At 40.3% G+C, this 17,273-nt stretch overlaps 1 protein-coding gene across 1 annotated transcript; it reads left to right on the top strand.

Moving 5' to 3' along the window:
• The first annotated feature begins 7,160 nt into the window (after window positions 1-7,160).
• On the top strand, window positions 7,161-14,500 carry syf2 (SYF2 pre-mRNA-splicing factor). Its single transcript, XM_044374498.1, has 7 exons — window positions 7,161-7,283; window positions 7,604-7,708; window positions 7,913-8,038; window positions 8,838-8,955; window positions 11,885-11,975; window positions 12,582-12,680; window positions 14,064-14,500. Exons 1-7 carry the CDS (start codon window positions 7,266-7,268, stop codon window positions 14,227-14,229), a joined length of 723 nt encoding a protein of 240 aa, XP_044230433.1. The 5' UTR covers window positions 7,161-7,265; the 3' UTR covers window positions 14,230-14,500.
• The last annotated feature ends 2,773 nt before the right edge of the window (window positions 14,501-17,273 follow it).

Here is a 17,273-nt window from a genome sequence, read left to right as displayed (position 1 = left end):
TTTGAATATAATATTGTTTTTCTGTCTGTTTTCAGTTTAATTTGTCATTCATTCATCTATTTATTATGCATTATATATGTATTTCTCTTTTCCTCTGTAATCTCCCAGATATAGTTTGAGGGTTTAAGGAGAGGACTGCTGGCAGTGTGGGCGGAGTAAGGTGGTTATGAAATGTTGCTATGGGAGGAATGGGAAAATTGTGGGCATGCTGTATGGTTTGTGGACATACAGTGCAATATATATGTTGATATGTGTCTTCATTACCACCTTGCTGCACCTGCATAGTGTGTATGTTTATGTTGTAAAAGCACTTTTTAAAAAGCTGAGCACAAAAGCACTGTGCAAATGTACGTTGCATCCATGTGCTGCTCTTAATTGCAGCAATTCCCTTGAAATTAATAGATTTTGGTTCAGTAAGCGCTTCCTCTGCTTTTGTTTGCTGGTCTACAAGCCAACAGTTTTATAAAAATCTGCTTTGTCTTCTTTGTCTACCTTCATGTATCAGATCTGTGTCGCTGTGTTATAGAGCATGTGCTAAAATGTATTGTAACATGTAATAGTATATAATGCTATGAATACTTATTGGACCTTTTTTTATGATTGTAAAGTTTATTTGAAAATGCTTGTAAATTGTGTAAAATACTGAAGTACAAACTGCATATATTCTTTTTTCCAGATTTTTCTGTATCAAGGTGTTGATAATTTCTCGCATCACAAGTTCTACTTTATTCCCGGGGGGAAATACTCCCCACCTTGAAAATGACTAAATTAAAATTTTCTGCCTCACAAAATAAGTTGGTTCATGAATATAAAAGATCTTTTTAAGCCCTAAATAGTTCAGAGAATAAACCATACTGACCATGAAGAAAGAGCTCATTTAGCAGTTCACAGTGGTGTTGTTGTTGACACTTGTTTTAGATATTTGGCACTCGTTTGTTCATCATCAGATTTGGAATTAGATCATTGGCGCCTTCAACTTAACATGAAAGGAACTGCAGTTTTTGCCCTAAACAGATTGTTAGTTCTCAGAGCCCAGAATTGGGTGGGAACGGGATTCACATTTGTGTGTGAGTGGTGTTCTGCGCCCACATGCATTTTGACACGTGTGTGTGTGTGTGTGCCTTTGTAAAGTTATTTGATCGGGCAACTGATTTTGCGTGTCAAGCCAGGGACAGATAGGGAAGACTGTTGGCCTACACAGCTGCATGTCCAGAGGCTGTTCGCTGGCCACCTCTTATCACAGCCCTCTACAACAGCGTATTGTTTGGCCAAGTGAGAACTTTACTCTCTCATTAAGGTCACTGGGTAAGAGGATGGGAACTCAGAAGCGGAAACCCATGACACTTCTGGGCCCCGCTCAAGGGGAGACACTCGTGTTGAACTTGTGTGTGGGTATGGTGGTGAATAGATGCTTCACAGCAGATATGGAGCCCACTGCTTTCATCTGTGGTGAGAACTCAAATCTATTGGTGATTGTGGCTGTGGGAAACAGAGACACAATTGCATAAGTAGGAATAGGCATGAAAATGTGGCATTTTTATTTAATATTCTCACTGAGGTTTAATACGACTGTCATTTCTGGTAAAACATCAGGGAAATGCCTCCCTCTTGTGGTAATTTAGAGTGTAATGGGTTGCAGGAGAAAGTGGCTTCAGCCACTCCTTGTCATCACTTCAGTGTTTTTTCCTTCTCAGGATGAACATCTCACAAACACTTCCCTCTGATAGTCCCATTTGGCCCCACTTACCGGAATCGCTCAAACTTTTTTTTTATTGCAGTCCTCTGAGTTTATATTTTTGCTGCACTTTAATTTTGATCAGTAATTATGATCATAAAGTTTGTGGATCATTCTGAGTTCCTTTGGATGACAACACAGGAGACATCTGTGTGCCCGCAATGTACGGGCCGTGGAGCTGCTCTCCCTGTGGTTGCTGCTAGTGGAAAACCCATAATGGCCTTTAATTGGGACTTTAATTGTGTGCGGTGGAGCAAAAGCATTGACTACAAAACTGGTGGTATTTGAGTGCATACATGCATCTTTTGTGTAAGTATATGTGTCGCTTACCAAATCCTCTTCCTCTCTTGGCCTGTGAATGGCTTCACTGCGAATCAGAACGGCTAGCACTGTGTCAAATCATATATGTCATGATATATATGATGTTAGCATTCTTTTGCCTTCGGGGAAAGAAGTTAATTGGTGAGTCGAGCTCGAGAAAGACACACATACACTGGCATTTGTGCTGACACAAAGATGCATTTGGTGTGAGGCATTTTATAGGGACTGCCGTCCAAATAGTTCTGTATTCACCCCATTCATGCATGCCCTTTGGATATGTTTAGCAGCAGCAGTTCTGAAATCAATGGGATGCATTTTCAGTGCTATGGATGGCTGATAATGAGGTGATGTGAGGAATAGTTTGAAAATTTGCTTGTTGACATATGACTGTGTGAGAGATTGCAATTTCTCACATAAAGTAGAATATGTATCGCTGCAGTAAGTATTTGTAATTATTTTGGCAGCATTGCAGACACATGCTCTCTCTCCAAGGTCTTATCATCACCTTATATGTTATGTTAACAAGCATGCTATCTGATATGAATAAATAGAATTGGGAGGCATGGATAAAAGAGAGAATGGATGAAAGGCAAGAGTAGTATAAATGAGGTGGATAAAAAGGTGGCAGAGCTAAAGAACAAGAGGAGTGTGGAGGGGCGGAGAAAGGAGAAAGATGAAACAAGGCTGGTTGTGCCTGTCATGATTATCCTGGCACCAGTGGGAACATTTGGATGAGATGGAAAACAAGACGCCATCTTGTGTTCCATTCATGTCTGCAGTGCCTTGGCCCCTGTTCCCTATACATACACACACTCACACATACACATCCACACAAACTCACACTGGCAGAGCGAGGCAGGAGCTTGTGGTTCCAGTCCAGTGACAGCGGCCTGTAGTCAGGGTGGCGACGCTTCAGGAGTAGCTCCTCGTATTGGAGAAGCATGTTTGTGTTGGCCCTGAATTAATAACTTTTCATTTAGTGCGGAAATGACAGGAATAGTAATTAAGGAAATGGAATGATTTTATTGGCCATGATGTTTATATTAAGTTCCAGATGTGAAGCAGCTGCTTGCGCAGCAAGAGGCCCAGCCCCCCATGTGCTATCTAGAGAAACTCTTATTAAGAGCAAGATAACAGCACCAGTCACATGTATTTCTGTGTGTATAAAAACATATAGTATCTCATTCACAGCATGTCAAAAAGTGAACTAATATCATGTCCAGTTTGATTAATGGGAGACGGTTATGAAGGACCATGAGGTCTGTTCTGTATTTATAAATGCGCCCCTAAAGTGCAATTTATTTGCAGATATAATGTTACTCTATTTCAGGCCTGATTTGCCTGACTGGAAAAGTTAATATTGAGGAGTGGTTGTTCAGCATTTTTGGGTGGCCTCCCCCAACACATGTGAGATCCATGTCATACTGCACTAAAGTTCAGTATCCCTTAAATGGCAGTGACAGCATTGCTGAGACCCTCACGCTGCCTGTCACAAAGCCAGTTTGGATTTCAAATTTAGATCAATCCAATCTCTACTGTTACTTATGAAGCTGTTGTCAACTCATGTCAAGCAGTGGCACAGAAACAAAAAAAGACTCTTTTTCCTTTGCTTAAACCATATTGTGCATATTGTTCCTACATTGCGCAAGTGTTGTATTCTCTTTCCTGATTAATGTCAACTATAATGTAGTTTATGTGTCCCCAAACACTGTTTAATTATTTAAATGTTGCTAAAATGAGAGCTGCTATACCTCGGGTTTATACATGACATGAACATTAAACATGAAGGTACAATTGTTACATGAGTTTGAGAGTTTTGTTAAGCTTTTTGTCCATTTCTGGTTATTCTCCATGGACTGAAAGCAAAACATGGTTTATCTTCTGAGGAGGTGAGTGAAGACACCCTGAGGGGAGTTCAGCTAACATATGAAAATGCTTGAAAACTGAAAAAAAAAAAAAAAAAATGTGTGTGTACGTTTCAAATAAATTAACAGATAGTGATGAAGGACAACACCCATAAACTGTAACCTCTCACACTCATTTTGTATTGATGTCTGGAAATTTGAAAGTCATATACACCACCCTCTCTTTTCCTGTTGTTTTGCAACTGTTCTGCACACTGCCATTATAAATTTAAATTAAGTACAGAGGAGAAGCTATTTTGCTTCATTCTCTTTTTTTTCTGGTTACTTTTCTCTTTTGCATGGCAATAGTAGAGTCCTGCCCATTAATGTAGCCAATGATGTTTTGTTCTGTTGTGATGTTCTCCCATCTGGTTTCCAGTGAAAATGCATCACTTCATTAACATTGCCTGTGATCTAGAGGATGCTTTAATCTAAGACTATAAACTCCATTTAATTACATCCTCCAAAAGAGCTCTATTAGTATAATGCAATCAAACAGAGAGCACATCCATTTTGGCAAGTCAAACATGCTCAAATGGCTCTTGAAAGTGTTTACTTTTGTCTTCTGATCAGATCATAGAATCATATTTGGAGGTCCAAGGTTATGTTCCAAGGCCCTGATTGATACTTTTGTTTTTCGTGGGTAAAAATAAGTTGCTATGGTAAGAAGTTTGAGATTCCATTTCTCTACAGCAAAAACAACCATAACAATTGAGTTTAGGGGAGTCTAAACAGACTCTCTGTGTGGCACACTGATGACTTTATGGTTGATCTTTCATGCCTCTCACTGTATAACCTCCAGTCATATTCATAATTGCTGTCTGTGTGCATCGTGCCAGTTTCCATTAGTTTGGCAGTATTCTTTGAATTCAAAATTTTTCTTATTTAAACTTCAAAAGGCAGCAAAACGGCCTAGTTTAAAATTATATACAAAGACATTATTGTAAAACTCAAGCTGCCTGGAGATTATTTTTGCCATGAGTGCCGCGATAAAAAAAGATCTAACATATACACAACTGATGCAACATTACAGCACATTATTATGAGGCTGACATGTTGATATATCAGATTTGTCATTGTTTTTATGTCTAATAACTTGGCTCTGATGACACAAATCTGCAGCTGGGTTGTCAAATAGAATAAGACTGTCAAAACCTCAGTTCCTGTTCAATATCCCCTGCTGGAAAACTTCCTTAAAAAAAGATAAAGAACATCTACAAGAGATGTGGTAAATAACAAAACACAATCTGTTCAACGAGTACAAGCCTCCAGCTCTTTGAGTTCATCTATTTTTATGACATGGGTCAATAAAGGATTGTTGTCCTCTTTGGTACTAATATAGTAGGTGCCTTAAGTTGTTCTGTAAGTGACTGAAAAAAGCTGACACATATTTCAAAATGAAGTCTATCCTTCTATAATTTATACATGTAGCTTCTTTGTTGTCAAGTCCCTTTTTCATGCAGTGTTACAGCTATTTTCCCCAGCTCTTACAGGGCATTAGATCATCTGCTCCTGCACATTCTTACTTAGAGTAAATCATAAGAAATTCATACTGTACACAAGGTCATAAAAATACTATGATGTTATGTTGTGAATAGCTCTGCAGTAAATAACTTGGAGGTATAGATATTACATGGGTAAGATGTGTTTTGTCCTTAGGAGGTCAAAATAAAAGATTTATTTCATGATGAAGAAATAGAGTTCACATAATTCAGATGCTTTTGAAATGTATTTTTCACTCATTTTTCTTAAAATAAAGGATAACTCATCCAAATTAGAGAAAAAACATGTTCATAGTGATGAAGGATCAATGTTTTTTGTTGTGTAATTTAAATCCATTTAGCAGAAAATTGTGTTAAACAACCAATTAAATCTATTCATAACATTTATGTACTGTATATATGTATATATTGTCTAACAATATAATTCAACATAACCATTTATCCATTTTGTAATATCCGGTACAACGTCAGACTTCTGCTGTGTAGTACAACAATGGCGTCCTGTTCTGCAATGCAAGCTGAAATGGGGGAAATGCCTCTGCAAATTAGGAGGGTCAAGCCTATGTTGGCAATATTGGGTTAATTTGCAAGGACGCAGTAGATCAAACCCTACAAAGGCCATTTTGCAGGAGTGTTGGGAGCATAATAAGTCTGGATTTTTCAGTTTTGGTTGGATGGGGAATGCTAAGGCGCAATATGCAGGTCTATGTAATCTCAAAATGAGCCCCACTGCTCCATCATCAGCCATACATTCTTGGAGATTCATTATGCCATGTATAGATACAAGTCTGCAGCAAAAATTGTAAAATAAACTTAAACTGTTACCAAAGTTGATAACAGTACAAAACTATAAAGATCAAGGCCAACATAAGATATTTATATTTACAGATGGTTCAAAAGAACTGGAAACTTGGCAAACAGGTGCTGGATTCCTCATCCTACATTGTGAAATAGCAGTGAAAAAGAGAGCATCAGACCATCTTTCAGTTTACACAGCTGAATTACTTGGAACATTGTCAGCTTTACAGTGGGTGGAAAAAGTGTCGTAATTGCCTCTGATAGCTTATCAGCGCTTTCAAGCATTAAGTCTGGAAAGTTGTCATGTAGGCAGATTATTGTGTATGAAATCTTTCATGTACTACTCAGGCTACATTACAGGGGATGGGATGTCTCCTTCCTTTAGGTTCCTGCTCATGTGGGGGCGGAAGGAAATGAGATGGAAGACATATTAGCTAAACAGTCAGGTTAAAACTATTATTAAGGATTATATTTGCAAAACTTGGCACTTGACACAGGAAGACATTTTTGCAGTGTTCAAAAATATGTTAGCGTTGGTGGAATACAGGGCAAGAGCCAAAGGGAAGAGATAGTTATTACCCGTTTGAGAACAGGACATACAGGTTTAAATCAAATACTCTATAGAATAGGCAAGCATCCTACTGGATTATGTACACACTGTAATAAACCTGAAACTGTCAGATGTACTGATAAATTGCAACAGCTATAATGAAGAAAGAAGGGAATTACTATCAGTATTAAATGGTGAAAAACACAATATTACATTGGGGAATCTGGTAGGAAAGACATTGTGGAAAGTACGTGATCTTCTGATTAATTACTTAAGAGTTACAGGAATAAAAGAGAGAGTTTAGGTTTTTTTTTTCCCCTGCCGAGCTACTGTTTCACACTCCAGTCCAGTAGGTGGCGGTAATGCGACTTTAAGCTGGTTTGCCAATCGCCCTTAAAACTCAAAGAAGAAGAAGACGAAGAAGACGAAGAAGAAGGAGCGGAAGAAGAAGAAGAATGGCGTCCTGTAGTGAGGTTAGTAGTTTCTTCATTTTAATGTCAAATTACCCAGTTTATTCGATGTTTTGGCAGATCATAGTTGGTTAATATAATTCCTTTGAGAACAATTTGTCATTATGCGGGAGGAGGATGTGTTCGTGCTCCACAATTGTTGTTTACAGTCTCGTGTTGTGGTGCTAAGCTAATGCTACTAATAACGGAACATCTTTTCCCTTCGCTCTCCGATTGTTAGATAGTTTCAGATAACTAGTCTGTAATAAACAACAGTCGGCCATAAAGCAGTCCTTTTTAATTGAGTATTTACACAAAGTTAACGGTAATGGTGTAATTTGCAGGAGTCTACTAACGTTACAGCCACCGAGGAGGAGGCGACAGAAAGTGTTGCGTCCCAGAAAAGAGAAGCGAGGCTACGAAAGTTTCGAGAGTTACATTTCAAACGGGTGAGTTATTTAACTAGCATTGAATTTTACAGCTGTTTGGTTGTGTGTAGGTGGTAAACATGACTGACATCACCTGACACACAAGTGTGACAAACACATTGAACACGAGAAGCACTGTTTATGTGAACAGTGTCAGTTTAAGACATATTCATTTTCACTTCCTAGTGAAGTCATCAGCAAGTCATCAGATATTTTCCTCCACAGAATGAAGCACGTAAGCTCAATCACCAGGAGGTTGTGGAGGAGGACAAGAGACTGAAACTCCCCACTAATTGGGAGGCTAAGAAAGCCCGGCTGGAGTGGGAGCTTGCTGAAGATCAAAAGAAAAAGGTATTTCAGTCTCTTAAGTATTTCAGTATAGTACCCATAAGCTCCGTGAAACTTCACATATTCAGCATGATATATACAGTACCAATAAAAAGTCTGGACACACTTTCTCATTCAAGTTAATGGGAAACTGTGTCCAAACTTTTGAATGGTTACGGCAGTGTTTCCCACAGAATCAGGTTGTGTTTGTGGTGGTAGAAGGTGGGGGACTTGTTTTTACAGTCTATGGTCAGCGCTTTACAAAGCAATGTAGACACACAATCTATCTTTAAGTGTTCATGTGGAAATAGTGCCTCTCAAGTGTAGATGGTGTGATGTGACTGTAGGGTAAAAGTTCAGAGGAGGCTGTTTGTGTGCAGCGGGGGGAGAACAAACCAGAGCAGGTGTGTCTGTGTCTGTTTGGGATTATGTCAGCGTGGTGCAGCTCCAGAAATAGAAAATCAATTTGTGGCAGGCAAAGTTTTATTGTGGCAGGCTGCCACAAATAAATAAATGAATGTATGGGAAACCCTGTACTGTAGATAGAGATGTTTTGAGTGAGTTAAACTGAGCTGACTGACCAAAGCAAAGTGCAGTAGGAGCATAATGTCCTAACATCGTGCTCCATACAGGGTGCTCTTAGAGAATGGAAAACATCCACCAGTAAATTGTAAATGTTGCCACAGACTTCAAACAGGGAAAAATTTACTCTGAAATATCACACCAAAGATTTTAAGTGAATAATTTTCATATACAGTAAATCTTCAAAGCAACATGTTTTTTCCTGCTTTGCATTAATGAAATATCAATACTTGTCTTTCAGGATTGTGCTGCCAAAGGTGAGGACTATGACAGAGTGAAACTGCTGGAGATCACTGCTGACGATGCAGAGCGGTGGGAGAGAAAGAAGAAGAAGAAGAACCCAGACACAGGATTTGCAGGTTGGTGGAAGGGTCTCCAATAGTGGTGCAACGGATGCCTATGGTAAAATCTTGGTCACAATCTGTGTCAGACTGTATGATATCAATTTGAGACTGTCAGATTGTGTCCATGGTGAATTGTAGCAATAAAATGTAAATGGAAAACAGTATATGAAAGCAGAGACACGTCATCAGCTTGCATCATCCATCTGCTGATCTGATGTTTTGAAAATGCAGATAAGTCACACAAATTCATTTTGTTTTTTTGTGTGCCATGGATTTATGTATTGAGGAGTGTGTTTTCTCCCTAAACTTTATTTTTAAAAACTGCATTTAGGAGATGTCACACTGGACAGTGTAACATTTCATGCCGTATTCTGATTTATTATATCTGGTTTATTTGTAGACGTCATAGCAGCAGTCAGAGAATTTGATCTTAAATTTATGAAACTTTCAGAGTTTTGCCTCAGGCTGTCTTTGGTTGCCAAACCTCCAAATAGGTCATTGGTCAGTGGAAGTGTCTCACAGTGCGATCTAGGACCACCGTTTTGGATTGACAGCCAAAGATTTTACCATGTTTCTCTCATGATGGTCAACTTTAGTCTCAGGCAGCCCAAAATCACACAGTGTAAAGGGGCCTTAAGTCTACCCAGTTGTTTGTTTGTCCTCCTTGGGATGATGTCAGCAGCTCACCTGGTGGTGCACCCTGGGCTGCTGCATATGAGAAACCTCCAGCACTGGTTTGCACAGTTTTGGCTGCACTCAAACCGGGACAACAATGTCCCGGCTTGGGTGCAGGTAGAAGCTTATTCACCTGAGGGCTTTCTCCTCCCTCCTCACACCGGTGGGAGGAGGAGCGTCTTCACACCTCACACCTCACAAAACAGCAGAGCATGCGCACGGCAGCTTTCAGGAAGTCCGACTACAGAAGTTATTAGGTGGTTGGTTGCCCACCCCCGGTGGGTATGAGGACGCACTCCACCAGGGGCATCGTATCTTCTATGGCGCCAGTGTCCTCAGTGGAGGACATCTGTTTGGCTGCTTCCTGGTCTTCCACTTTGACCTTTATGCAGACAGATCTCAGGGACATGACAGGTGATTCAATGTTTCATTCAATGCTTGGTGCACTGTCTGGGGGGGGGACCTCGTCTGGAGTAGGCTGAGGTGTTTTGGTAAGCGTCCAGCTTGTTACTGGCTTTTTGCAGTCCGGTGCAAGGCCCTCAGGCAGCTGTCAGGCGGCTGCTGTTTCTTGGTTGTGGCTGGGTTTGGACTAGTGTCAGTTCAGGCCCAGCTGGGAGTACATCTCATCCCTAACAGCCTTAGCCTTAGGTTTTAACCAATAGCGAAGCCTGTTAGAGGGTGGAGTATGCATGACATAAAAATAGTAGTTGCCTGGACGCAACTCCATTTCAACGAGTATGTGCGTAGCCCTCTAACCACAAGCCCAGCTGACCTCAGTTGTTTGTTTGTTGAGTTTCAAAGGGAGACGAGCAGCAAGTGCGCTGGGGCTTTATATTGGGAGGGTGCTGTGTGGTAGCTATGTTCTGGTTGGGCGGTGAGCGTAAAGGTCTTTCTCAGGTGCCAAGACAGAGCCTCGTAGGGTAAACCAATAGCAAAGCCCATTAGAAGGCTACACACATACTCATACATAGAACTGGAGTTTTTCTGTTGTTATCTGGCAGCATCTAGGTGTGGGATAGTTGAAAGGCTACCACAGTACCACCCTTATCCTGGTTAACTGTTCGTTTTGCCCCTTGAATATTCTAGCTTATTTCTTGTCTACTGTATACTTGCACCTTAACATATGATTTGTAAGCTGTCTGAAATTTACAATTCACCTCTTTGCTTGGAGATGTTTTGTCAAATTTCCAATGTGGTTTGATGTATTCTAGAGATTATATATAGATAAGAAGAGGCGGTGCTGTACTGGAACTCGTTATCAAAGTTGCAAGCTACTTTCCTCCCTCAAATGCTGTGTGTGACTTTCCAAACAACTTGTATTGAGGTAGGTGGGTGGAACCATGTGGATGCCATCTTTTGATCACCCAGCAACACATGCTGTCACAAGCTCTATATTTCAACTGACAAATAAACAACTGTGTGAAGCAGTTAAGCTCAAAAGTAAGATCTAAAGACAGCATGCTTATTTAGCTTAAAGTTTTTAAAAAGGAATCTAAGCTGATTACACATTTCTTTATCGATTATAGGAAATCATGTTTCTCTCTCTCTATCACACCTAATATGATCAAGGTTGTTTAACACACTGAAGTGGTTGTCACTTACTGATTGTATTGACTTTGGAATCCTTTTGCAAGCGTTTATAGTCACGTCAGGAAGTAACCTGGAAGCACATAGCAATTGGATCAGGGCTGCTCTATTTTAGGCATGGGTAAACCCCCCCCCGTCACGCCGTAGAACCTCAGTCTATTCATTTAGTAAATAGTAATTTAATACAGTTTACTGTTGAGGAAACAAGTGGTACACCGTGATTCTTTTCTGCTGTGCTGTAGCATGTTTGTTTAAAAAGTCTTTCCACTTCCTTATCACACAGTGTTGCCGCTAAAGATGGCTCCACCTAAATTATACATAGTGTACACAGCAACACTGGTTGCATGTAAGGACCCCTTGGGTTATTAATCCTCTCAAACTGCTCCCAATTTAATCTACTAAAAAAGGGGCTTGTTCTGTCTCCTAAATATGGCTGCCATCTGTTGCATCAAAACCTCGTCTGAATTAAAACCTCTGGGGAGAAAATTATCACCAGAGGGGCTTCAATAGAGGAAGGGAGGAGGAGAGTTGCCTCCTCGTCCCTTCTTAACCAGCCGCAGGTTGTGTTGCTGAGCCTCGTGCCTGCTTGCTGTTTGTTCCGGTAATTATAACTCACTCAAATTTTCTTTCTTTCTCTCTCTCTCTGTGCCTCACTCACACACACTCACACAATGGGCTGCAGGTTATGCTGAGGCCCAATTCAGACAATACCAGAGGCTCACCAAGCAGATCAGACCAGACATGGAGGGCTACGAGAGACAGAGAGAGGAATGGTGAGTTAAGTCCGTCCCATCTTTTCTTTGCTGTGACAGTACTGCATCTGTGTCCTTGATGCTTTCTCCAGACAGCTCAAAACGGGAAGAAATGTCTTCTGGCAATACTAGACTTTTGTGCATTCCCACTAAGAGGCCCATAAAAATGATACATGAGGATAACTCTACTATTAAGAGCATAACTGTGAAATCTCTAGTCAAGTAAAATGAATTGTAAGGATTTTCTCAGCGTAATCCTCTTAAAATTCACCCATCACATGTGCACAAAGCATTTCCTATATGTTAACTATAGTGCCCCATCATTTGCCCTGGGGTTAGTGCTGACATAAATGCCCACCCCCATAATAATTTAAAGATTTTCAAATGTAAATTCAAGGCATACACGCTAAGGTCGAAGTAGAGTTCAGTGCCTGCATGTTTTTTACCCTTAAAGGCTTGCAGAACCGTGAAGGATGCACCGACACATTTTGCCCTGAAGTCGCATCATCTTCTTTCATCAGGATGACTGTAATCACAATGATGGGATAGAAAAGCCACTTCAAGTATGTTAAAATGGTGATTATCTGTGATAATGTATTTCTAATTTCCTTTGCTGGGGTTCCACAGCGGCGAGGACTTCCACCCCACGTCCAATAGCCTGATCCACGGCACCCATGTCCCTACAAAGGAGGGCATTGACCGCATGGTGGAAGATGTCGAGAAACAGTAAGTCATACTCAAAAACAGACAGATATGCCATATCCCTTCCTGACCCTCCATTAATATCATCTCAGTCTCAAAATCACTGCGTGTAGACTGAGATAACGACTAAGATAAAGCAGCGTACTGACTGACTATTGCTTTCCCTTCTATCCCTGCAGTTTTCTCTTAACTAGCTAATAAGCTAAACGCTAAATAATTGATAACTTTGAGAAAATATTGATCCCTACATAAGTCAACCATTAGCTACTTGTAAAAAGGTCCTCAATAGCATTTTGTCCCTCCATCACTATCAAACAGAATCACTGGTGAGCTCAGCTCTATCAAGGCTCAACCTTGCTGATTGTGATTGATTTATTCAATTAAAACAGCCAAATTATTTTTCCATCCATCTCAGCATGACGGTGGGTTCAGTCAGACCTTTTCCGGCACTGGTACACCACAAACTTAATCTGGAGATAGTTCTCGATGATGTGAGACTATTTCAATCGTAATAAATTGTGTGGAAGGACTGAGTTTGTGATCTCTTTGCCAATTTGGATGAGGGGGATGTTTTGTGTGAACCAGGGCCTATCTGATGAAATCAGCCCCGGAGTGGAAATCCTGATGCAAGTGGCTGATAGCAGGCAGCTCATTACTATCTGCATGGGGTGATACTTAGATGGGAGGAGGCCAACTTACCCAACTGGACTATTTTAAACATGTTTACCAGGGTCCTTGTCAGCACACGGCTCCTGGGCAGACCATAGCAGTCTATGTGCATGACCTTTCATCTGTTTGATATCTCATGTCACCACAAGGAACCTTGATATGTATTTTGGTCAGTGGGTGTCGGTAGATGGTTTGGCAAACCTTTATGAAAACCACGAGAGGCCAGTAAAATCATGTAACAAAGGATCAAACGGTACCTTTGGTGTCTCATATTTAACTTAAAGCTGCTTCAAACCGTTTAGTTCTTCTACTTGTCCTTGTTAAGTTTTTGTCTTTGCTACAGAAGTCCCTTTCACCTTTGATTAGCCTGGTCTTTCCCTGAGCCGAGCTATATTTGAGACAGTCTAAGGCTTGTGTTAGAGATGCGACTGTGGGGCATTAGACAAGAGTTCAGCTGCCAGGGTATGACGCACAACAATGCTTTGAAGACACATTGAATCAAGACTAGGAGCTCACAAATTGACAGTATTTTCCTCTGAGTATGTGAGTGGGTGTGTGTGTGTGTGTGTGTGTATGTATGAGTACGTTACGTTTTCCATTGCCACTCTCCTTGCCAAATGTAAATGCACGGCCCCAAATTATTGCCTGCAGCCAATTATTGTTATTGGATATGCCATGGATAGTGGCCATATTGGTTTACAAAACCTTCACTAAGCTGCTTTTATTTGCGATTGTCAGAATCGAGAAGCGGTCCAAGTACAGCCGACGCAGGGCTTACAACGACGACGCAGACATCGACTACATCAACGAGAGGAACGCCAAGTTCAACAAGAAGGCGGAGCGCTTCTATGGCAAATACACGGCAGAGATCAAACAAAACTTGGAGAGAGGCACAGCTGTCTAGTGGGTCCAGTCACCTCATGGACATGTTCATTGCTTCAGTTTTCTCTTCATTCAGGAGTCTTGGATGCATATTTTTCTTCCAAGAATACATGTATTTCATAGCTAAAACAGACTTTGTTGTAACGCTTAGTTTATTTTGAGCTGAAAGATAATTCAATCATCTGTAAGATATGTAATGTTTGGTGTTTCTTTGTACAGTATAGGAAGTGAGAACAGTTATGAGTATTCTTATCCTTTTTTTTTCTTTTAAATAAACCACTTTCAGTTTTCCAGTTATCTTGCACACTTATTGGTTTTTCTGCGTGTGGTCTCATGACAGAGACCTTTCGAGCGTGAGAATGAACTACCATTAACTAGCATCAAAACCCTCGGGGGCACGTTGAGCAGAGGATGCCAGCCAATGAATGTTTTAGTGTAGGTGCACATAGAGATAAGGACCAACAATTGAGCAATTCAATTTATTCATTATCACCCACATCTCAGTTTAACCAACTTGCCCCAAGCTGTGACATGAGCAGGAAAGCCTTGTGACTGAAGATAAAAAGAAAAGAAAACAGGTTCCCATGCGAGTCTCCCATCTCTGCAGTCCTGTCGGTCAGAAAGTAATGGCATTGCTCCCTCTACAGGGCAGACAGCTATCACTATGTGTGGGGGGGGGGGGGATGTAGTATTAACAGTGAATGTGTCCTTACTTGAATTGCAACGTTACATATCTGCATCACTCAATCTTCTAAATAAGCCTCAAAATAAATTTATGAGATGCCCTCAAAGGGTAGTAAGCAAAGACGTTTTGACAGAAGTTGTTTATGTCTTGCTGATGAAGGCTGGGGGCCGGGGCGGAGGGGGGTCATCAAATTATGCCTTTGATAGCTGACTCAACTTTAGAGCTGTTATGGAGTGTATTAAGTGTTCATGTGTATGATTGTGATATTTTTGTAGTTTTATCTGATTAGCCCAAGGATATTGGCTGGGGATTTCATATGGAACAACGGCATAAATTGTTGTTGTGTCTCACACACGATATGACACCTTTGATTCTTTCAAGGCCAACTGCCAGTTGAAATGTTCCCCTTATATAACAAAACAATTTAAGCCTAATAAACATAAGAAAATGACTGCATAACAGTTAAGTGTCAATAGGTGAGTTTGCCTGCAAGTGACTAAGTGGCACTAATTCTTATTTTTAAAAAGAAACCTACAAGAAAAAAAACAAAACATGCATATTCACGATGAATCAGTCATAAAAGAATGACAGGACGAACTTGTCTGTCTTCTCTGCATTTCCTCATACAACTAGGAAGGAGTGTGCTATGTGTGCACATCACTACAGCTGACGTGTAGCAAGAAAACAGCACCTACTCCCTGCTCGTAATTTCTGTAAGACTTACTGTGTTACGTGTTTTCATGTCTTATCTCCTATCAGAGTAATTATTCAGAAGTGCAGGTCAGTTTACAGCAAGAGACACGCAGTCTGGCAGTCAGACGTACTCAAAACAGTTAGATTTTACCTTTCTATTACAACAGATTGTGACACGCATCTAAGTTATCAGCCTGAAAAATCTTGGGAGGATACATATTTGTCACTTATTCTATTAGATAAGTTACCTCTAGCGGTAATTCACTAGTATTTTCAACTTAGGCCAAGAAACCGTCAAACTCAGTAAACACATGCTTTAGGATAAGACGCACATAAGCCACAACAGCAGGATACATCAAGTCACTCGAGAAGGAACATGTTCAAGTCTTGTGTTAGTAGACAGTTGATGGTGATAGATGGTTGGATCATCTGAGCTGCCAGAGAAAGAGCTGAGAGTGTGGTAGTGATACATTAATAAAGGCTTTTTCTCAGAGTAGATGTTTTGACTAGTCCAATAGTAGGAAAAGCACAGGTGAGACTTATAACATTAACAAAGGCTCCGTCTTATGCAAGTGTCCCAGCGAGCACAATGATGCACAATACCAGAACTATTCACTTTATCATTCACGCCTGCGATTGTCCTACTGTGACATGTCAACATGAAAAATTGTAAGATTTGATGCATGAATTTGATGTACAGTAATACAGCCGTTTCATTTCACTTCATTCATATCTTACATCCCTCAACAAACCGGACATGTAGGCTGTAATTCAGAGGTCTGTAACCAGGATATTACATAAACCCAAAAATCTCAATGAAAAGAAAACGCCCCTAGCAACCAAGTGGGGAACTGTTTAAAAAGAAAAAAAGTTTCTGTATTATGTGATAATGCTGACACTGTGTGGTCATGCTAGAAAATGCAACTAACTTGAATGAGACCTGTTGACATTGTGCAGTTGTAAGAGGACAGAAATATCACGGCCATGAGAACATGTATTTATGCTGGAATGTAGGAGAATCCCTACTGGCAAAACTACAACTAGACATGCACACAAGGCCAAAAAACAAACCCTGCACCTTTTTTGTGGTGAAGCAAATGTGTCACCCTGTTCTCTATCTCAACTGCCTGATGTATTAACCCGCATGTACATGTACTCACTATTGTGGCTACTGCAGGATGATTTATAGATTTCTTTTCCATTGGTGACAATAAAACTAAATGTTCCATGTCATTGACACTTAAGGATTTTTATTGATGTATTTTTATTGAGCTAAAATGATTAATCGATCAACAGGAAATTAATCTGTAACTGTTGAACAAAAATGCCAAACGTTTGATGGCTCCTACTTTTTAAAATGAGGATTTGCTGCTTTTCGTTCTTTTAACAAAAGCAAATTGAATGTCTTTGGGTCTAACTGTTGAACAAAACAAGACCTCAGATAAAATCACCTTGGACTGTGGAAAACTAATGGGCATTTTTCTAGTTTTCTGATGTTTTATAGACCAAGTGATTGAGATTTTATGCTCTATAAAAATGGATTTACCTGGGTTATTTTACATGTGCCAATTAAACAGATGTCTCTTCATGTTTATTACTACTTGACTGTCCATTAATGCATCATTACTTTCATACAGACTAGTAACTGACATGTACTGAAGAACACTTTGGATTCCCCTTAGCGTTCA

The sequence above is a fragment of the Thunnus albacares genome, chromosome 15 (genome assembly GCF_914725855.1).
Source record: "Thunnus albacares chromosome 15, fThuAlb1.1, whole genome shotgun sequence".
Classification (NCBI taxonomy): Eukaryota; Metazoa; Chordata; class Actinopteri; order Scombriformes; family Scombridae; genus Thunnus; species Thunnus albacares.
This window is presented reverse-complemented; position numbering and strand designations above follow the sequence as displayed.